This window comes from Callithrix jacchus, chromosome 12 (assembly GCF_049354715.1).
Source record: "Callithrix jacchus isolate 240 chromosome 12, calJac240_pri, whole genome shotgun sequence".
NCBI lineage: Eukaryota > Metazoa > Chordata > Mammalia > Primates > Cebidae > Callithrix > Callithrix jacchus.
In genome coordinates, this window is record NC_133513.1 from 76,290,206 (window position 1) to 76,313,685 (window position 23,480).

At 35.3% G+C, this 23,480-nt stretch overlaps 1 protein-coding gene across 9 annotated transcripts in view; it reads left to right on the forward strand.

Moving 5' to 3' along the window:
* PCDH15 (protocadherin related 15) overlaps positions 1 to 23,480 on the forward strand; it is a 1,854,109-nt gene that overhangs the window by 1,634,104 nt on the left and 196,525 nt on the right. For all 9 annotated transcript variants that reach the window (XM_054243050.2, XM_054243053.2, XM_054243049.2 and 6 more), the window contains 2 exons: positions 13,570 to 13,875; positions 16,293 to 16,517. In XM_054243050.2, coding sequence (XP_054099025.2) covers positions 13,570 to 13,875; positions 16,293 to 16,517 — 531 coding nt within the window. The remainder of the gene's footprint in view (positions 1 to 13,569; positions 13,876 to 16,292; positions 16,518 to 23,480) is intronic.

Sequence of the window (23,480 nt, forward strand, 5' to 3'; positions counted from 1 at the left end):
TGTTCATTCCTTTTTATGTTTTTTTCTCTAATCTTATCTTCTCATTTTATTTCATTGAGTTGATCTTCGACCTCTGATATCCTTTCTTCTGCTTGGTCAATTCAGCTGTTGAGATTTGTGCATGCTTCACAAAGTTCTCATGTTGTGTTTTTGAGCTCCATCAATTCACTCATATTCCTGTGTAAGTTGTCCATTCTTGTCATCATTTCCTCAAATATTTTTTCAAGATTCTTAGTTTCTTTGCATTGAGTTAGAACGTGTTCTTTTAGCTCACGGAAGTTTCTCATTACCTGCTTTCTGAAGTTTGATTCTGTCATTTCATCATACTTGCTCTCTGTCCAGCCTTGTTCCCTTGCTGGTGAGGTGTTGTGGTCCCTTGTAGGAGGTGAGGTGTTCCGGTCTCGGGTGTTTTCCTCCTTTTTGCGCTGGTTTCTTCCCATCTTTGTGGATTTATCCACCTATAATCTGACTAGTTGCTGACTTTCCGATTGGGTCTCTGAGTAAACGTCCAGATTGTTGATGATGAAGTATTTATGTTTCTTAGTTTTCCTTCTAACAGTCCAGCCCTCTGCTGTAAGACTGCTGAGGTCCACTCCAGGCCCTGCTTGCCTAGGGAACACCTGTAGCAGCTGTGGAACAGTGAGGGTTGCTACTAGTTTCTTCTTCTGCTATCTTTGTCCCAGAATGATGCCCGCCAAATGTCAGTCTGATCAGTCCTTTGTGAGGTTACTCTTTGGATATATGAGGGTCAGGGAGCTGCTTGAGGAGACAGTCTGTACTTTATAGGAGCTCAAGTGCTGAGCTCTGTTGTTCATTCAGGGCTGTTAGGCAGGTACGTTTAAGTCTGCTGCAGCAGAACTCATAAAGCCCCTTTTTTTCCTCAGGTGCTCTGTCCCGAGGTGTTACGGCTTTATTTATGAGTATCTGTTGCACTGTCCTACCCAGCAAGGAGGCAGTCTAGTCACTGCCTGCCTGCAACAGCTATGCTGAGCTGCTCTGGGCTCCGCCCTGTTGTCATGGGCTCCGCCCTGCTGCCATGTGTAATTCCCTGTAATCCTGTTTATATGGGTGTGGTTAGAACTGCTGTGGCGATGGTGGCCCACCTCTGTAATGGCAGACTCTCTGTTATGGCAGTTGCCTCGGCAACGGCAGGCTGCATCAGCAATGGCAGAGTACCTCCATAGGAGTGGAGTTCCTCAGTAATGGTGGACGCCCCTCCCCCACCGAGCTGCACCATCCTGGGTTCAGCTGTGCTTGCTGTGAAACTCTCAACCCTGAGCATTTCCAATTGCTATTTTGTTTCTTTTTGTTTGGGTGGGACCCACTGAGCCTGATCACCTGGCTCCCTGCCTCAGAGCCTTTTTTTTTTTAAGTTCAATGGTTGACTCTCTCCCAGGTCTTCCAGTCACCTGCTGAAAGGGCACCAGGAGCTGTGTGATTTCTTGTGCGGCGACTCACTGCGCTGGCTGAAACAACGTCACTGCCCAGGAATCTCCTGGCCTGGCTTACTGTTTAAGTCCTGTTTAATCAGATTAATGTGCTAATCTGCCTTCCCAAATCTCAAATTGCTGGTTTAACAGGGCAACCAAACCAGTGTGTTTTTTATGGAGTGCCACTGCACTGCAGCACCAGACAAAACAGCCACACTGGCAGCCCATGGGGCTCCTACACCTGGGAATCTCCTGGTCTGTGGGCAATAAAGATCCGTCTGAAAATGCAGCATCTACTCACCCTCTGCACTTTCACTGGGAGCTGCAATCCAGAGTTGCTCCTATAGCACCATCTTCTCCTCTCTCCCCCATGTTTAAGTCTTTAATCTATCTGGAGTTAATTTTAGTGTAAGGTGTCAGGAAGATGTCCAGTTTCTGCTTTCTGCACATAGCTAGTGAGTTTTTCCAACACCATATATTAAACAGTGAATCCTTTCTCCATTGCTTGTTTTTATGGGGTTTCTCAAAGATCAGATGGTTGTAGACACACTGCCCAAAGTAATCTATAGATTCATTGCTATCCCCATCAAGCTATCAATGGCCTTCTTCACAGAACTGGAAAAAACTGCCTCAAAATTCACATGGAGCCAAAAGGCAGCCCATATAGCCCAGTCAATTCTAACCAAAAAGAACAAAGCTGGAGGCATCACACTACCTGACTCCAAACTAAAGTACAAGGCTATAGTAATCATGAAATGTTTATCTGTAGCTAGTGATATTGTTTGATAGCATTGTAAAATGTTCTAAATTATCTGCTGTTATTTCAACAATGTTCATAGCATCTTCACCAGGAGTAAGTTTCATATCAAGAAGCCACTTTCTTTGCTTTTCCATAAAAAGCAACTCCTCATCCATTCAAGTTTATCATAAGATTATAGAAATTCACTCACATCTTCAGGCTCTGCCTCTAATTTTAGTTCTATGTCTACCACAGCTGCAATTCCTTCATCCACTGAAGTCTTGAAACTCTCTGAGTCATTTGTAAAGGATGAAGTCAACTTCTTCCAAGCTTCTATTAATGTAGATATTTTTAACCCCTTCCATGAATTGAAAATGTTGCTGATGGCATCTAGAATGGTAAATCCTTTCCAGAAGATCTTAGTTTACTTTGTCCAGATCCATCAGAGGAATAACTATCAATGATAGCTGTAATCTTATGAAATTTATTTCTTGTATGAAAACCTCTAATTTACTCCTTGATCCGTGAGCTGCAGAATTGATGTGTTAACATGCAAGTAAACAACATTGATCTCCTTTTACATCTCCATCAGAACTCTTGAGTAACCAGATGCATTCTCAATGAGCAGTAATGTTTTAAAAGAAGTCTTTTTTTCTCTCTCTTTTCCTGAGCAGTAGGTCTCAACCATGGGTTTAAAATACTCACTAAACTATGCTGTAAACATAGTTTAGGCTTCCATAAACATATGCTGTTGTTGAGACTTTGTTATTCCATTTACTGAACACAAGCAGAGTAAATTTAACATAATTCTTAAGTGCACTAGGATTTTCAGAATGGTCAGTAAGCATTGGTTTCAACTTCAAGTCACCAGCTATAGTAGCACCTAACAAGAAAGTCAGCTCCTTCCTTTGAAACCTTGAATCTAGGCATTGACCTCTCCTTTTCAGCCGTGAAGTCCTAGATGTCATCTTCTAACAGAGGACTGTTTTTATCTACATTGGCAATCTGTTTTTTAGTGTTGCCATCCTCAGTAAATATCCTAGCTAGACTTTCTGGATAACAAACTGCAGCACTTTCTACATCAGCATTTTTTCCTCACCTTGTACTTTTATGTTATGGAGATGACTTTTTTCCCCTTAACCTTCATGAAACTACCTCTACTAGCTTCAGACTTTTCTTCTGTGGCTTCCCCACCTCTGTCAAACTCCAGAGAGTGGAATAGAGTTAGGGCCTTGCTCCAGATTAGGCTTTGGCTTAAGGGAATGTTGTGGCTAGCTTGGTCTTCTATCCAGACCACCCAAACTTTCTTTGCATCAGCTTCACATCAGGCTGTTTTACTTTCTTGTAAATTCTTGTCATTTGTGTATGCACTGGCTTAGCGCTTTCAATTTATGAAATAACTTTTCCTTTGCATCCACAACCTGGCTAACTGGCTCAAGAGGCCAAGTTTTAAAGCTTTCTCAGCTTTTGACCTAACCTTCCTTACTAAGCTTAATCATTTCTAGCTTTTAATATCAAATGAGAGACACACAACTCTTCCTTCACTTAAACACTTAACAACCCATACATAAAAGCATATTAATTGGCCTAATTTTAATTTCATTATGTCTCAGAGAATAGGAAGGCTCAAAGTGAGAAAGATGGGAATGGTCAGTGGGTGGAGAAATCAGAACACATACACCACCTCATCTTGGATTGTGTGTCAAAAAAACACATACATAGAACATTTTTTAATTAAATTCACTCTTATATGGTGTGTTCTGTGGCACCCCAAAATAATTACTGTAGTAACGTCAAAGATCACTGATCATAGATCATCATAACAGATCCAGTAATAATTTAAAAGTTTGAAATATTCTGAGAATTACCAAAATGTGCCTCAGAGACATTCAGTGAGCACATGCTGTTGGAAAAATGGTACCCTTAGATTTGCTTAAGGAAGCTGTGTCACAAGCCTTCAATTTGTAAAAAGTGCATCATCTGTAAAGCACAACAATGCCAAGTGCAATGAAACAAAGTATGCCTGTAAACTTACCACTTCTATTTTATTTCAGATTCCAGTTCTATTATACAATATCATTTAATTCTACTGACAAGACCGCTCCTGTGGAACAGTTACACTCCATAAATAGCATGTTGTTGAAAGCATTCTATTATTCTCAGGGAAAATTTCTGCTTGGCCAATTGATATTAAAATATTCCTCTTACTGCCCACGTGCTAACAATTAACAAAGGAATGTGTGTCCAAATGAAGTTTTCCTACACCTTTTAATCTCCAATTTGGCTTATTTTCTCTTACTTTACCAGAAAAAAAAACCAGGAAGGATGTTAACAAAGTATCTGAGCCTTTTACATATCTGTCACTTCTAAAAATGTGTGTGTATAATTAATATTAAGGTGAGCCACAGTCCCACCTACAACACAATTAAAGGAAACAAACTGACAGCACCTTGCATAAAGCCTGTTGCTAAGGAATCATTCTAAAATACTTACCTACTATGTACACAGTAGCACCCAGGAAGGTACTAAGAAAGTATATCTGAAGGAAGGCAGCTGGAAAAGGAAAAGCACAGCAGAATCTGAGTTCATAATTTCTAATTCAAAAGGCAGTTTCACATTTTGTACATCTTACCTCTTTTTCTCTATAAAAGAATGCAGTCCCAGGGAGTACAGTCAGAAAGATTAGATGTTTCTTCCAATTAATTCTGTTTTCCTAATTTAAATTACTGTGTTGGACAATATAACAGAAAACATGATTCTCAGTTACTTCAGTGAATTGTTAGCAGAAAGAATATAGAACATACATTTCTAAATCAACATATTCAGAGACATCCCAGATCAAGGTAACGAAACAGCTGAAAATTACTAAACTTTGGGCCTAGCTCAAGGAATGAATGATGGTAAAATAAAACTGGGGGATCAGAATCTATAACTTACTCTATCCCAGTGATGTTATCAAGGTAGGTAAAATTGTGACAATGTATATAAAATAGAGAAAACCCCCCATAATTTTATGATTATTGTTTGGGAAATATGTGAGCTTCTATTCAGAAAATGGAATAATTGATAGTGTTTGGAAATTAAGAGATATTTCTCTCATTAAATAGTTATTATATTAGCTAGAGACACTTCTTTTGCTCTTGTTTTACTTACACATCTGTTAATCCTTTGAGTGTTATCCAGAAAATTTAATTGTATATAATTTCACAGAGAATCCAACCTGGTTGTCACATTCCTTTCAGTTTCCAGTTTCAGCTTTTTTTTCTGATATAAGAAAATGATTTGTGAGACAATGTAGTAAAACAAAAAGCTCTGTGACAGACAGAAGGACAATTGTAAGGTGTAGAGCATTCTGGACTCCTCAGAGAAATGCATGGGCATGTTTATATTTAATCCAACAGAATACTAGAAAAAATAAAATTAAAACTTGGGATTAGTATATAAGATCATAAAAGCATCTAATAAGCATAATGCCACATATTAAGTAAGCATGGAGAAGACTAACATATTTAAGAAAACAAACAATACTTTGTGTTAGGACTTGACAGAAAATGTAAGTACAATCAAATAAATAGAAATGCCTGGGCTAAGCAGATCATCACATAAAATGCAGTCCATAGAGGTGGTATTTTTCTCTTACTTCATTTCTTAAAAAGTGATGAGTATTGAGTATAAGCTCAGAGATACCCTGCATTGCCCCATCTAGTAATATGGGCAAATATCTTAGAAAGTGATGCCACTGTAAGGAGTGCTGAAACAACAGTGCTTATGTGGAAATGTTTATGGTATGTAAGGAAGTTACAGAGGACTCTCTTTTGGCTAGAGCATGCATTCTCAATGGTGGTAGATCTTTCCCAATGTATAAAATTAGCTTTTGGGAGACAAAAAATCCTTTCTTTTCTTATGTATAAAGCATGGATGATATGCATGCATAAATATGGCTGTGGAAGTAAAAATTTATAAGGTTTCTTTTATTAGAAAGAAAAAATCTAAAAATCCTTTTTTCATCAGGGGTGATAATGAAAAAAAGAATTGAAAAAAAAGAGTTGAGCAATGCTAGAATAAAAAATTAAACTAATATTTAATCATATAAAAATAGGTATATACACTGTACTTATTTTAAAACTGACCTAGAAATAGATTTTCTTAAAGAATTCTAGGTGACTCATAACGTTTGGCTCTGTGTCCCAACCCAAATCTCATATCAATTTGTAATCCCCATGTGTTGAGGGAGGGACCTGTAATTCCCATGTGTCCAGGAATTGGGGTGATTGGATCATGGGAAAGGCTTCCCCCGTGCTACTTTCATGACAGTGAGTGAGTTCTTACTGGATCTGATGGTTTTATAAGTGTTTGGGTGTTCCTTCTTTATTCTTTTCTCTTCTGTCATCATGTGAAGGTCCTTGCTTCCCCTTCACCTTCTACCATGACTGTAAGTTTCCTGAGGCCTCCCCAGCTATGTGAAACTGTGAGTCAATTAAACCACTTTCATGTATAAATTCCCCAGTCTCAGGGAAGTTATTTATAGCAGTGTGAAGACTGACTAATACAGTGAAAAGTTAAAAAAAATAAAGCAGTAAGATGTAACAAAAAGACAAAGTTTAATAAGTAATTATGTGATCACTTAATTTTTTATTAAAGAAAAAAATGTGTCATCTTACATTTTATCTAATAAACAGAAAACATTCTTTTAAGACAAAACTATAAATACTAATTGGCACTTTTTATTTCTTCACTTGTTTATCGGGTTGGGGTAGGAATGATATGTAATCAAAAACTGGAAATAGATTCAGAAAAAAAATTTGCAGAAATTATTGCATACCTAACCTATACCAATGCAAGAAGAAAAATAAAACAGGCACTGTGTAATAGAAATAAGCCATCCTGGCCTTAGAAATTCTTAATTTCATGTGGGCTATTAATAAATTACAGAAAAAAATGTAATAAGTCATGTGGTTAAGAAACATACAGTAAGCTTCAGGAGCATGAAGATGAGGCATTTAGCTTACTCAGATGTTTCTGAGAGAGGTACACTTGCACTGAAGAATAATGAGTATGGTAAATAAGGGGAGGATTTTATGACTGGATAAAGCAGACATGAAATAGCATGGTTAGCAGGGCAAAAGGAACTTAGATTTACTGCTCAGAATATGTCCATCCACAGAGCAAAAGATGAGACTGAAGAAGTTGGAGAAATTCAAGTAAGAAGAGGTGGGAAAACTAAATATAATTTTAATACATGATTTTTTTACTATCACATAAAAAGATATATGCACATTAAACCTAGATTGCTGAATTATCAAATACTAAGCAATGGTGTGGAAATACGGAATGAGCCTCTCCTAGGTTTTCCTCTTCATTTTCAGCATTGTAAGGAGTATTTGAAAAAGGGGAAAGACAGCCTTACTATGTAAATACATTTAATGAACATGAAACATTACTTTGTTTTTTTGCTGTATGAACATGAACATAACGACTCTTTTCCTGATGGATTGAAGTCATAATCTCCAAGTATTTACCATTAACGTGTGAACTCAATATGTAAAGACTTTTAGTGCAAAGTTTCTTCCTAGTGCTTACTTAGTAAGAGTTCTGTAAGCCCTTTTGAAACATCTTAAACTCTTAAACTATCTTATTTAATTTGACACCTTCAGTTCATTTGCATTAAATAACAACCAACTACAGAGATATTGTTTATTTTTGTTTGCTTATGTTTTATCTTTTTTACTTCTCTGCCATATTTGCATCCCTCCTTCAACTTCCCACTTTTCATATATTGTACCCACCACGAAGCAATTTACAGATTCTTTTCTCTAATAGTGTCTCCTGTTATGTAATTCATGGACATACTACAGACTTTTAGGCCAATTGTCTAATTGCACAGTATACATAAATAGCAATAAAAAGTGAGTTTCACTATGTGCAAGAGGGATCAAAAGGCTGGATGGAAAGAAGAGGTTTCCCAGCTGAAGTAGAACTGTAGCTAGGTTTAGAAGATTTAGGTTGGAGTGGGAGAAAAAGAAAAGAATTTCTGTCAGGGAAAATGAGGGGCAGAGCATGATCATTTCAAGGAAAACCAGGGTAGTAGATTGTAAAAGTGTTTCTGATGTATCACTGTCCCACTATGTGAGGGAATGCTATTTCTGCACCCCTTGACATCAGCCTTGTCATGTGATTTGCCTTGATCAATGAAGCAGGAGTATAGGTAATGTGTCAACTTCCAAGAAGAAGCATTAAAAGCTTTTGTAGTTCCTGCACCACATGAGCTTCATATTCCAATAGAGCCTGCTCCTTTAGCCTCTCTTCTGAGTAAAGATAAGACAGAGTAAAGCTGGATTTGGAATTCACAAAGGGTGCTGAATAGGCAAGAAATAAACATCAGTGGTAACCAACCACTGACATTTGAGAGTTGCTTAGTAGCTGATTGACAACCTCAATATACTATTTTGACTAAACCATAGAGTTTGCATCATAGAGTTAGTTGAGGGGTATAAATGCATAAAGATAGGTTAGAGCAAGACCAGGTATAGCCTTGAATGTTAGGATAAAATATAGTTTATTGTATATCTTAGAGTAATACTTGATCACTTGAGAATTTATTAGTGTAAATATGTATTTTCTAGATTTCTAGGGATGAGTATTTGAACGTTCCAATATTTAATGAAAAGCTATTCATTCTGGTTATGTTTTTAGTGATTTTAACTCAAGTTATGTAAGTTACCTTCTGGCTAGTAAGTCTACTTGCCATTGTTCAATAATGATTATGAGGGATTTGTGTGAAGAGTGAAAAAATTTACCTGCATTTTGAGTCTTTAAATTACTTGTCTCCTTTTATACTAATAATCAGTTTGGAAATAGCCCAGCTTCTTTAAAGAACCAAAGATAACTATTATATATATTTTTGAAGTTGGTAGATAATAATTTAGAAAACGTATTTTCACTAGTAATGTCATGAAGGATGCAGTGCCCAACCTCCCTGACCAACAACTTTTATGGTTACCACTTCAAAGTGAGAAAGACGTACATGACCTCTTAAATTGCTGTGAAGGGCAAGCAGAAGGTAAAGCAAAGCTCTCTCTCAACTTCACGCTGGGCCAGTCAGGTGCCACATGGTAGTTCACACTTTTATAATAGCTATAACATTTTGGTTTTGTCCTCAAGTTATTTCCTTCGGGCTGATTTTTCTTATATGATTTCTATCTAAATAATTCATCTGAATGGGTATTCAAAATATTTTAAAGGGAAATTAATCACTGTAAATTACACAAGTAATCTACCTCGGGACTTCTCAATGGAAGGAGTGCAAACATCAACCTCCACTTTGAGGTTTTATCCCAATATATTCTACCCGTACAGGTAGGCTTTTAGGTCTTTACAGGACTGATAATCCCCAGGGTAGCAATCCCAGTAATAGACTTCCACTTTTATTGATGGCAAGAATTGTGTAACAGACCATTCTAAAAAGATAATGAGAAAAAAATGGGGAGGGATCAAGTTAGTGTTTAAGAAATATATTTCCCTGCTACCTTTTTAAGTAGTACTTTTTAAGTAGCAAAAAAAAATGGGTCTCAAAAATTATTCAAAAAAAATCTTTGTTCAATAAATTCCCTTGAATGCAGTCTGACTTCTTTCTTACGTAATTATTTGGTTATCTATAATATGCTCTAACTTTGGTGTTAATGAATAAGGTTTGCAAGTAGAGTTTCTGGTATGTATTCAAAGTTCCATCCAGTGAGGTCTTTATTTGACTACAGACTATCAGGCAATTTTCCAACAATATGCATTTACAAATTAGTAGCCACAAATCAGGCCCCATAGTAAGGTGTATATTACAAAATGTGTTAACCATGGACAGATGATTATAAAGTTGCAGCTATTACTGTTTATTGCTTTGATGTAGTCGAAGGGGAAAAGAGATGTGTGATTTTTCTTATTAACAAATTTAATTAACTTTTAAGTGATTTCTAGGAAGATAAATGTTTTCCTTATAGCATCATATACTGAGCTGCTTGACTAGATATTAAACATCAATTCAAAGTTTTTGACAGTACTGCTGATAATAAGGGATTGTATGTTTGGTTATCTTGTTTAACATCTACATATTCATCTATAATAGTAAATAAGTAAAACTGCCTTGCTCAGCCAGCTTATGTTGCTTAACTTATATTACCTTATTCATGCCCCTTAATTTAATGGGGACATAGAAATAGATAAGGAAATAGCTCTGCCTTTTATATTCTATTCCCTTTGTCTCCATAGATGTGTGTCTCAGTCACCTTAAAATTTTTAGAGTAGTTATCTGGGGGATATGATAGTCTTTTATTCCATAAGCATCAAATATGCCTCTTGTCATGGTAGCTATGAATTCAATGAATTAAGTGGTCATAGATTCAGTCACAGTGTGTGTGTAGTTGACATATCAGAATTTATACTAATTTAAACTGATTTTATAAAATTATGAAACTCTATTCATGAGGATGTCCCATGTAGCATTTACTGTCAGTCTGCTTGATAAATATCTCCTTGGATATTTTCTCTAAAAACTCCTATCAGGCGAGGCATGATGGTACACCCCTATAATCCCATCACTTTGAGAGGCCAAAGTGGGAGGAATGCTTGAGCTCAGAAGTTTAAGACCAACCTGGGCAACAACCCATCTCTAATAAAAATACCAAAAATTAGCCAGGTATGGTGGTATGTGCTTATAGTGCCAGCTACTCAGGAGGCTGACGGGAGAGGATCATGTGAGCCTGGGAGGCAAAGGCTGGAGCCAGCCTAGATGGTATCTCTGCACCTCAGCCTGGGTGACAGAGCAAGACCTGTCTCAAAAAAATAGAAATCTCATCATAAAATATAGATTGCTATATATGTATATATAGCAATATACACACATGTGCACACATGCATGTACACACACAAACATGTATTAAGGTTAAAGATGCTGAGATGGGGATACTATCCTGGATTTTTCAAGCGAGTGTTATGTAATCATACATGCCCTTAAAAGTCAAAGAGGATGGCTGAATAATAGATCAGAAAAATAACATGAAAAAAGATGGAAGGAGGGATTCAACAAATGTAAGAGGGGCTTGACCACCATTGCTGGCTTTAAAAGTGGAAGAAATGTGTCATGAGCCAAGGAATATGGGGACCTCTAGAAACTGGGGTTATTCCTCACATGACAACCATCAAGGAAGTGGGGATCCCAATTCTACAAACTCCAGCAACTGAATTCTGTCAGCAACTTGAATGAGCAAGGAAATTGTTTCTCCTTAAAGCCTCCAGAAAGAAACATAGCTCTAGTGAGACTGTCTTGAATTTCTGAATTATAGAGCTTTAAAATAATAAACTTGTTTGGTGTCAGCTGCTAAACTCGAGATAATTTGTTATCGGAGCAAAAACAAAACGATTTTAGATATGTTTGTATATGTTCCCTAGTGGATATACAGTTAAGCAGCTGGACACATATAAAACACACATACACACCTACAGCCACACCAGTCAAATTGAACCATTCTACCATAATAAATATTCAATTATATGGGTCAATAAAAATAACTTGAACAAGAGTTGTTTAAACTGCTAATTGCATAAATGATTGACTTGGGGATTTTAAGATATTTCATAGACAGAAAAAGTGACTGAACATTTTAAGGATATTATTGTTAAGAATCAAGACATATTTATATTTTGTTACTGAATTATAATTTTTTGTATTTACTTGATGAGTAATTTCAGACCAAAAAAGATTTCACTCTTTTTTTTTTTTTTTTTTTTGGTGAATAAAAGAGACAGCATGTGTGTCGTTTTTACTAAAATGACCAGCTTGACTGATTTGTCAATAATTCTTAATACAAATTATAGGCAAAATATAAAAGTAAAAGAAACTATTTCAACAGAAACTATTCAACTCTGTCACGGAATTTTTTTCTCTTCAGGTGTTTTTGCAATTCTTCTGTCTTTTCTCAGAATCAAACCTCAAGAAATATTAAACTCTCAGGGGCAGTTGTGTTTTGATGAGTCAAAGAGACAAATCCTGCTGAAATACTTGGCGTAATGACACACAGGAACACCGTTGTAAACATGATTTTCACATCTTAGGCATTATGGTTTCAAAGAAGGCACAAACATTCAGCATCCCCCTCCTGAATGTTTTACCAGTGCCTGTAAAACTGGATATACAATTGCACATGTGCTGTTAAAATACATCATATTGCATTCCAGGCTTTGTGGACCTAGCGTGACTATTGTGTACCTGGCTCATACGGCAGCTGAGGGTCTTGTTTTCTTTTCTTTCCTTGTTGACAGTTTGGGGCATAATTATGTAGAGTTTTACAGTTTCTAAGATTTATTTCAGTTTGTTTTGCATGGAACTTTTCAAAACAAAGTATATAGGAGCCGATAATATATATTGTGATGCATAATTTGTATCACCATTGAGTTTTAGCTAAGAGTAATTTTATTAGATGAACATTTACTCAATATTTTCTCATTTTAGTTGATGCAAAATGATTTTTCATGACTTAAAACTTTTAGCAAATATAGGTATATTATGTTATCAAAAATTTTCTGTTATGCGGAGATATGCATTCTAATGTTGAAGAAGTGTCCCTCAAAGGCAGATTACAGTTACTGTAGTTTTACTCCTATTTGGCTTTACTATAGTTTTACTCCTATATAACTAAACAGATTTAGTTTCAAATCTGTTTCATTTCATATAATGTTTATTAATTCCACAAGGATTTGTTAAGTAGTTTTGTAAATGAGGTATCCTGTTAAGAACTGAGACACTGAGATATTTGTTTCTTGTTTAACCTTCTGTAAACCACAATTTTCTTATTTGTAAAATAAGATTAATAATATTTACTCATAAGAACATCATGAGAATTGAGGTTATGCTTACATTTATCATAAATATTATTTATTATGATAAATGTAAGTAATATAAAATGTTATTTATTATAAACAAATATAATGCCTATTATTAATAAACATATAAACATGAAAATGAATATATAAAATGAGCAAAAACCTACAGAATCTTGAATTGTCACTCAGCAGATTATGTGAAATGAATTAAAAACAGAACTTTTTCTCACTTTAGAATTCAAAAATATTAAAAAATTTTAAGACAAAGATTCAGTATTTTTATGAGTTTTCTGTCATAGTATTGTTATTGCTAATGACATTACCGGTTTTCGTTTTGTTGATTTTAAATGAAGTATATTAAACTATAGTATTTTCATGTTTTAGATTATACATTGTATTGTCATTGTCATTTCTTCCTTAGAGAGTAAAATAATATTTGGTTAGAAAAATGCCATAATTTGTTAACTGTCACCTTCATTTACAGTAGCCCATCAAAACTGACATGAAGTTTTTTTTCATTTTATTTAACAGGCAACAGACCCTGATGCTGGAATAAATGGTCAAGTGCACTACAGTTTGGCTAACTTTAATAATCTTTTTCGTATCACATCCAATGGGAGCATTTACACAGCAGTGAAGCTTAACAGAGAAGTCAGGGACTACTATGAACTTGTTGTTGTGGCAACAGATGGAGCAGTGCACCCTCGTCATTCAACAATAACACTGGCCATTAAGGTTTTGGACATTGATGATAATAGTCCTATGTTCACCAATTCAACATACACTGTCCTTGTTGAAGAGAATCTGCCGGCTGGGACCACCTTTCTTCAAATAGAGGTGTGTGGAAAAAGCATTTATTCCATGAATTCTACATTATGACATCTGCTATTAGGGTTTGTTTGCCAAAATTAGTAGGTGAAAATACAACACATCAAGCTGGCTTTAAATTTCAGATGAACAATGAATACATTTTATTATTTCTCCAAATTGTATATTGTATTTTATGTGGCAATCCTACTTTAAAGATATCCCAAAAATTAAGGAGAGAAAGGTCTTTTTGTAAGAAATTTAAAAAAAACTATTTAATAGATTTTTAATTTACAAAAGTAATATTCTGTTTATTACAACAGTTGACAATACAATAGTTTATGAAGCAAAAGTTAATAATCTCCCACAAAGCGCCTCCAGAGTACTCAGCATTAAATTTATTTCACATTTATTTTTGTGTTCACACAAATATCAAAATAATGTGTAGGCATATAAGTGTGTATTTGTGTGGGTTGTACATATATAACATAGATTTGTATACACAGAAAAAACCATAGATAGTTATGTATTGGTTTCCCTCTGTTTCACAGATATTGTTATACCATTATTCTGTATTTTTCACATTCAATACACAAAGGCATCCTCTAGTAATCTAATGCTCCTTTGTAATGACATCTCTGTATCAAGTCTTTTTTTTTTAAGTTTTCTACTATGCATTACTCAAAGTCCTGAATGTTTTGGTTCAGTAGATTATCCTGATCCATAAATCTGTGGTTTTGAGCAACCCCCTCATTTAGTACTGACTCAGTTGGTCTAGGAGGTATATTTTGAAAAAAAAAAAAACTTGTCATTTTTCCACTGGCAGTTTGCAACTTGATATTTTTAACACTGTTTTCCAGAATCTGTATTCATTCCATAATTGAACTCAGCAAATGTTTACTGAGGCAGTAAACATTAACAAATCTAAATAAGGCAAATACTAACCAGGGAGAGACCATTATTCCCTCATCTCTTCCACCATTAATTTATCAATTCATTCATTAATTCATTTATTTAACAAATGTATCTTCAATACGTACAATATGGCAAGTCTTCTGCTAGACTTGGGGTATACACAGGTGAACAATACAAATTTACTGCTTTCTTGGAGTTTTCAGGCTGGTTTAGTAATCTGTCAAGAAAATTGGTAGTTAAAATGTATGTCCTCAGTATAAAGGGCCTAGGTATTAAAGGCGGAGCTCCTAACCTAATCTTAAGGCAAAGAGAATATTTGCTAGAGATGGTTAACTGAGGGACAAATAAGAGCTATTCAAGCAACAAAGGAATAAAGATTGTTTAAGGTAGTAGGGGAAAAAACCTGCTCAAAATCATGGAAGAAGGGAGTGTGAGGGGTGGGAGGCTAAAGATCTAGAAAATGTAGTGGATCTTACCACATTAAGGATAATGGTATTGTTTGCAAATTTAGTTAAAAAACAAAAGGATTTTAAGCAGGAAAAATCACATAATAAAATATATGCTTTAATGGCATCTTTCTGATTGTTAAGTCAATAACTGGAGGGGACCAAGGCTGAGGTTCACATAGGAGGTGTTTGCATTAAAAAATGCACATTCCAACAGACTCTGAATCTTCCCCATTTTTGTTCTTACTCTATTCCGTATTCTGTACCTGAGGTGCATTTGCTAGTCTGTACTGCTGAGTGAAATAGCCCTTCTACAAGACTCTCATGAAAACCCATCCTTTCAGCTAAAGGACATTGTTCCCAATTTAGAACATCTTTTAGAACTCATGGCACATTTTTTCCTTTCTATTTTAGTATTAGTGTCTTAGTTCTTCTCTGAGACTATAACCTGGAGGGCAATAATTTTGTTTTCATTTATCTTGGTGCTCTCTACAGCACCTTGTGAGTAACTACTACTCACCTATTAGTTAAATGAAGGGAAGTATAGTAGAGTGATCTCTAGAGATGTATTATAGGATCCTTGTGAAAAAAAATTACTACTTATATTTTCTTAGTTTTCTTATAGTACTTTAGCCTTCTATTATCTTTATGGAAATCACTCAGTATTTATTTTTATTTAAAATATTTTTTCATGATTATTAAATCAGCAGAAAATAAGACACAATCATATAAGATAATATTTATTTCTTTACTGTGATATAATTCATTTAGTGTTTTTTTGAGTTAAATGGGTATAGTAATAACAGCAGCAATGACAAAATCTTACGGGATGATCTCTCTCTCTCTTTCTCTCCCTCCCCCCACCCCATTCCCTTCCTCCTTTCCTGCCTTCCTCCATCTTTCTCTCCCCATCCCTCCTTCCCTCTTTCTGATAAATTATTAAATAATGTGCTTTTCTTTTAAAATGTGTCTTTTTGTCCTTGTTAAATTCATGCGGTTTTAGGTACTGACACATGACTTCCATCCTCCCTGCATTTCTTTATTTTGGTAAGATCACTAATATAACCAGTCTTCTGCCTATTACAGGCCAAGGATGTCGACCTCGGAGCAAATGTGTCTTACCGGATAAGAAGCCCAGAAGTGAAGCACCTTTTTGCACTACATCCATTTACAGGAGAATTATCCCTTTTAAGGAGTTTAGATTATGAGGCATTTCCAGACCAGGAAGCAAGTATCACTTTTCTGGTAGAGGCCTTTGATATTTATGGAACAATGCCACCTGGTATTGCTACTGTCACAGTGATTGTAAAGGTAAGGACTAGGAATGACATCTGGTTGCCTTCTTTGCTCTCTCTACATGTAGGTTTTGTTTCTTACATTATACTTATAGTATGTTTTGATAACAATCACTAATGACACAGTGGTACCATACCCAGAACATAGATCTTCAAATGGGAAATATTTATGAAGACAGAAGAAATAACTATATTTTGATTATAAAAGATAAATTTGAAAGAGTCACTAAATATGAGTATAAACCCCATGAAAGTTTGAGTCTGCCACCAGCCCTGTGACTTCCATCAAGTCGTAACTTCTCTAGACTAGATTTTAGTTCAGATTCCACAGCATCAGGCATAATTATTTGGTACAAATCCCTCAACTAAAAAAAAATTTTGTAAATGACTCTGAGGGGCTAAGTTCTTAGGCCATAAAATTAATTTAGTTTTGAAACCCACATCTCTGGAATAAAATAAGCTTCCAAGTCAGATGGAACTGGGGTTCAATTCCAGCTTAACCCTTTTCAGGCTCTGTTACCTTGGAGACTTTGTTAACTTTCCTGGATTCCTTATCTCATGTAGAGTAATGCCCTGTGCCAGTTGTTCGCCTTAAAGAGCATGGCATTTTTAACCTTTTGAGTTTCCAGTGATTTTTAAGGGACAACTTACAGGTATATGTGAGAAGAAATACTATAAGTTAATCAGTTCTCAAATAGTAGTACATACAAATATCATCTGAGCATCATCTTAAACTTTCAGATTTCTCTACTCCTTCCCCAAAAAAGGACCTATCCCATGGGGACCATCAGAAATATCAGCATTTTAGAAAAGTACAGATGATTCTTACACAAGATGTCTGAATATTCTGTGTTGAGAAATTTATTTCAATTACAAATATACACATACAAAAATCCTTGAGTAACTTTACTATATGAGTGTAGCACTAAAAAATGACCTTATATGACATTAATTTCTTAGGTGATATAAAGTAGAAGTTCATTCATTATGAGGGTATGTTGAAAAAAAATTTAGTTTTGGTAAGGGAAGAAAATAGAAACTTGAAAGTGTTCTATTTAAAGTGATTTTTCTGGTCCCTGAATGGATTTTGAATGATGAAAAATTGCTGATAAGAAAGAAACAGAGATACACAGAGCAAGGGCAGTGGAGGGAGAAAAAGACAGAAGATCTATAAGATAAATGAAGCACTTGCAAAGAAGCTTGTAGAGTGTTTCAGTGACCATGTATAAAATAGATGAATGCAATTAATTAATTGAATAAACAGTTTAACTTTAGTATGGATGTTTTGATTTATATTTTATTCACAGTTGTATCTATGTTCTACCCCCAAAAATATAATTGATAATTATGGTTCAGATTTTACAAGGTGACCATAGAAACTGAATTTCTATGTTAAAGAGTGAAATCTATGGGCTTAAAGAGAAAATGTGGAAAGCCGTGGACATTTTTAATACATGTTTAGTTGCAGGATCATACCATAGCATTGGAATAAAATCTTGGCCGCCACATATTGTCTACTACGTGGTGGTGCTTTCATATAGTCACTAAAAATGTGTAAGAGCTGAGTGGGATCAAAGTTACATGATTTGCCAGCTTTTTTAGGTTATCTAATCCTGGAGATCATGCAGATAACCTTAGGCATCTACGTTCACTGAAACTTTGCCAGTGTTACATTTTCAGGTTGTATTTTTGTTCCCATCAGTGCCTTTTTCATTTGTTCTTTTGAAGTGGCTACAGTTGCAATCCATTATGTGTTTAAGGTGAATTGTTTAGCAGAATTTACTTGTGATAAATTACTAACAATTTCATATCATTTGGATTTTTTTGGCTACCTGAAGACTGTGGGAAGGTACACATATACTTCTCCCTAAAAATAGGACAGAGTTCCTGAAGATTACTCCCTTTTCCTTTCTTTTTCTAAATGTTTTATTTTAGTGATCTGCACATTTATGTGAGACCATTCTACAACACATTTTTATGGCTGCATAGTTATTCCATGGCATATATGTGCCACATTTTCCTTATTCAGTCTACCATTGATGGACATTTAGGTTGGTTGATTTCATGTCTTTACTATTGTGTATCATTTAATAATGATACATGTTATGTATCTTTATGGTACGATTTATTTACCATTGGGTATATACATAAAAATGGGATTGCTCAGTCAAATGGTCTTTGCTTAGAGTTCCTTGAGAAATCGCCAAGCTGCTTTTCACAATGGCTGAACTAATTTGCATTCCATCAGCAGTGTATAAGTGTTTCATTTTCTCCCCAAGCTCTCTAGCATGTCATTTTTTTTTTTTTACTTTTTAATAGCAATTCTGATTGGTGTGAAATGGTATCTCATTGTAGTTTTGATTTGCATTTCTCTTATGATTAGTGATAATGAGCATTTTTTTCATATGCTTGTTCACCATATGTCTATCTTGTTTTTAAAAGTGTGTGTTCATATCTTTTGCCTACTTTTTAAGGGGGTGATTTGCTTTTGGCTTATTGAATTGTAAGTTCCTTATAGATTCTAGATATCAGATCTCTGTCAGATGCATAGTTCATAAGCATTTTCTTCCATTCTATAGGTGGCCTGTTTACTCTGTTGATAGGTATTTTTGCTGTGCAGAACCTCTTTTGTTTAATTAAGTCACACTTGTCAATTTTAATTAAATCACACTTGTTGTTACAGTTGCTCTTGGCATCTTTGTTGTCAAATCTTTGCCTGGGCCTATCTCCAGAATGATATTTCCTAGGTTATCTGACAGTGTTTTTATAGTTTTAGGTTTGACATTAAAGTCTTCAATACATTTTGAGTTGAATTTTGTATATGGTGTAAGGAAAGGGTCTAGTTTCATTTTTCTACATATGTCTAGCCAGTTATCCCAGCATCGTTTGCTGAATAGGGAGACCATTCCCCATTGCTTGTTTTTATTTACTTTGTTGTACATCAGATAGTTATAATTATGCAGCATTATTTCTGGGATCTCTATTCTTTTCCATTGGTCTTTGTGTCTGTTTTTGTACCAGTGCAATGCTGTTTTGGTTGCTGTAGTATTGTAGTATACTTTGAAGTCAAGTAACATAATATCTCCAGCTTTTTTCTTTTGCTTTGGATTGCCTTGGCTATTTAAGCTCATTTTTGTTTTGATATGAATTTTAGAATGCATTTTTATAGTTTGGTGAATAATATCATTGGTAGTTTGATCAGAATAGCATTGAATCCATAATTTGCTTTGGGCATTATGGCCATTTTAATGATATTGGTTCTTTCTATCCAGAAGCATGGAATGTTTTTCAATTTGTTTCTGTCATCTTTGATTTCACTGTGCAATATTTTTTATTCTCATTGTAGAGATTTTCACCACCTTGGTTAGTTGTTTTCCTAGGAATTTGGTGTGTGTGTGTGTGTGTGTGTGTGTGTGTGTGTGTGTGGCTATCCTAAATGGGATCGCATTCTTGATGTGGCCTTCAGCTTGGATGTTGTTGAAACATTGGAATGCTGTTGATTTTTATACATTGATTTTGTATCCTGAAACTTTGCTGAAGTTGTTTATTAGATCAAGGAGCTTTGAGGCAGAGACCATGGGGTTTTCTAGGTGTAGAATCATATCAACTGCAAACAGAGGTAGTTTGACATCCTCTCTTCCTATTTGAATGGGTTTTATTTCTTTGTATTGCTTTATTGCTCTGGCCAGGACTTCCAGTACTATGATGAATGGGAGTGATAAGAGAGGACATCTTTATCTTGTTTCTCTTTTCAAGAAGAATGCCTCCAGCTTTTGCCCATTCAGTATGATGTTTGCTGTGCCTTTGTCATAGATGGCTTTTATTATTTTAAAGTATGTTCTTTCAATGCCTTGCTTGTTAAGGGTTTTTAACATAAAAGGATGTGGACTTTTATTGAAATCCTTTTCTGTGTTTGTCAAGATGATCACCTAGTCTTTGTTTTTAGTTCTGTTTCTGTGGTAAATCACTTCTTTTGATTTGCCTATTTTGAACCAACCTTGCATCCGAGGCATAAAACCTACTTGATGGTGATGGATTGGCTTTTTGATGTGCTGCTCGTTGGTCTGTATTTTGTTAAAGATTTTTGCATCTGTGTTAATCAAAGATACTGGCCTGAAGTTTTCTTTTTTTGTTGTGTCTCTATGAGATTTTGGTATCAGGATGATTTTGGCCTCAGAGTGTGTTAGGGAGGGATGCCTCCTCAATTTTTTGGAATAGTTTCAGTAGGGATGGTACTAGCTCTTCTTTATACATCTGGTAGAATTTGGCTGTGAATCCCTCTGGTCTTGGACTTTTCTTGCTTGGTATGCTGCTGTTTTTTACTGATTTGATTTCAGAATTTATTATTGATCTGTTAAGGGATTCAATGTCTTCTCAACTCAAACTTGGGAGGTTGAATGTTTCCAGGAATTTATCCATTTCCTCTTGGGTTGCTAGCTCGTGTACACAGAGGTATTCATAGTCTCTAAGGATTCTTTTATATTTCTGTGGGGTCAGAAGTAATGTCCACTTTATTCAGTTATTCATTTCTGATTGTGTTGAGTTGGATCATCTCTTTTTTTTCGTATTTGTATAGCTATTTGTCTATCTATCTAATTCTTTCAAATAACTAATTCCTAAATTCATTTATCTTTTTATGGCCTTTTGCATCTCATTTTCCTTCAGTTCATCTCTAATTTTGGTTATTTCTTGTCTTCTGCTAGCTTTGATGTTGGTTTGCTCTTGTTTCTCTAGTTCTTCTAGATGAGATGCTAGATTGTTCATTTGATATCTTTCTGACTTTTTTAATGTGGGCATTTTACACTTTGAACTTCCTTCTCAATACTGCTTAAACTATGTCCCAGAGATTCTGATATGTTGTATCTTTGTTTTCATTAGTTTCAAATATTTTATTTCTGACTTAACTTTATTGTTTACCCAGAGATCATTCTGGAACAAGTTGTTTAATTTCCATGTAATTGTGTGGTTTTGAATGTTTTTCTTACTACTGATTTCTGTTTTTATTACCCCATGTTCAGAGAGTGTGGTTGGTATGAGTTCAGTTTGTTCCAATTTGTTACAGATTGTTTTTTGCCCAACTGTGTGGTCAGTTTTAGAGTATGTGCCATGTGGTGATGAGAAGTATGTATATTCTGTTGTTTTAAGGTGGAGAGTTCTATAGATGTCTATTAGATATATTTGTTCAAGTGTTGAATTCAGTTCCTAAATATCTTTTTTACTTTGTCATCTCAATCATCTATCTAATACTGTCCATGAGGTATTGAAATTTCCCACTATTGTTTTGTGGAAATCAAAGTCTCTTTGTAGGTCTGTAAGAACTTGCTTTATGAATCTGGGTGCTCCTGTGTTGGATGCATATATATTTAGGACAGTTAGATCTTCTTGTTGAATTGCACCCTTTACCATTATATAAAGCTCATCTTTGTCTTTTTTGAAGTTTGTTGATGTAAAGTCTCTTTTGTCTGAAATTTGGATAGCAACTTCAGCTTTTTTCTGTTTTCTTGGTAGAATTTTCTCCAACCCTTTACTTGGGTCTGTGGATGTCATTGCATGTGAGATGGGCCTCTTGAAGACAGCATAATCTTCGTTCTTCCTTCTTTATCCAGCTTGCCACTCTGTGCCTTTTAACTGTGGCATTTAGCCCATTTACCTCCAGTGTTAATATTGATATGTGTGGATTTGATCCTGTTATGTTGTTAGCTGGTGATTATGTAGACTTATTTATGTCATCGCTTTTAATGTCAGAGACCTGTGTATTTAAGTGTGTTTTTGTAGTGGCTTTTCACATTAAGCACTCCTTTCAGAAGCTCTTATAAGGCAGGCCTGGTTGTAATAAATTCCCTTAGAATTTACTTGTGTGAAAAGGATTTTATTTCTCTTTTGCTTTTGAAGCTTAGTTTCACTGGGTAGAAATTCTTTTCTTTAAGAATGCTGAATATAGGCCCCCAATCTCTTCTGGGTTATAGAGTTTCTACTGAAAGGTCCACTGTTAGCCCAATGGGTTCTCTCTGTAGGTTTCCTGCTCCTCCTTTCTATCTGCCTTTACAATTTTTTTCCTTCATTTTAAAGGGAATGAAAGAGAATCTGATGATTATGTATCTTTGGGATGGTCTTCTTGTATAGTGTCTTGCAGTTCTCTGCATTTTAAAAATTTTAATGTTGGCCTCTCTAGTGAGGTTGGGAAGTTTTCATGGACAACATCCTGAAATATGTTTTCCAAGTTGCTTGCTTTCTTCCCATTTCCTTCTGTGATGCCAATGAGGGGTAGATCTGGTCTCTTCACATAATCCCATACTTTTTTTCAGAGGTTTAGTCCATTCTTTCTTATTCTTTTTTTCATTTTTGTCCTTCTTAGTTAGGTTAGAGAACCATTCTTCATGCTCTAAGATTCTTTCCTCAGCTTGGTCTATTCTGCTGTTAATGTGATTACAATATGAATTTCCTGTAGTGTATTTTTCAACTCTATCATATCATTTTAGTTCTATCTTTTAATGGCCATTTTGTCTACCAGGTCCTGTATGCTTTTATTGTAATCCTTCATTTCTTTGGTTTGGATTTTGACGTTCTCCCTGATTGTCAATGGTTTTCATTCCTACCCATATTCTGAATTCTATTTCTTTCATTTCAACCATTTCAGCTAAGCTGACAATCCTTGCTGGGGACTGGTACACTTGTTTGGGGGAAGAAGACACTCGGCCTTTTTGAGTTGCAGAGTTCTTGCACTGATTCTTTATCATCTGTGTTGGCTGATGTGCTTTCAATTGTCTGATTTGAGTATAGTCAATTGGTTTATTTGTATGTTTTCACAGGGCTGAGGTCTGATGCATAACCTTTATTTGTAACTGAGTTCTTGTTCTCGGTTTTATTAGCAATGCGTTTTTAATATTAAAGTATGGGCTGTGATCCAGTTGATGGCATTTAAGCGGAATGGCCAGTAGGTAGGCTCTTAGTCAGTCATGTGGCTCCTCTTTATTTCCTA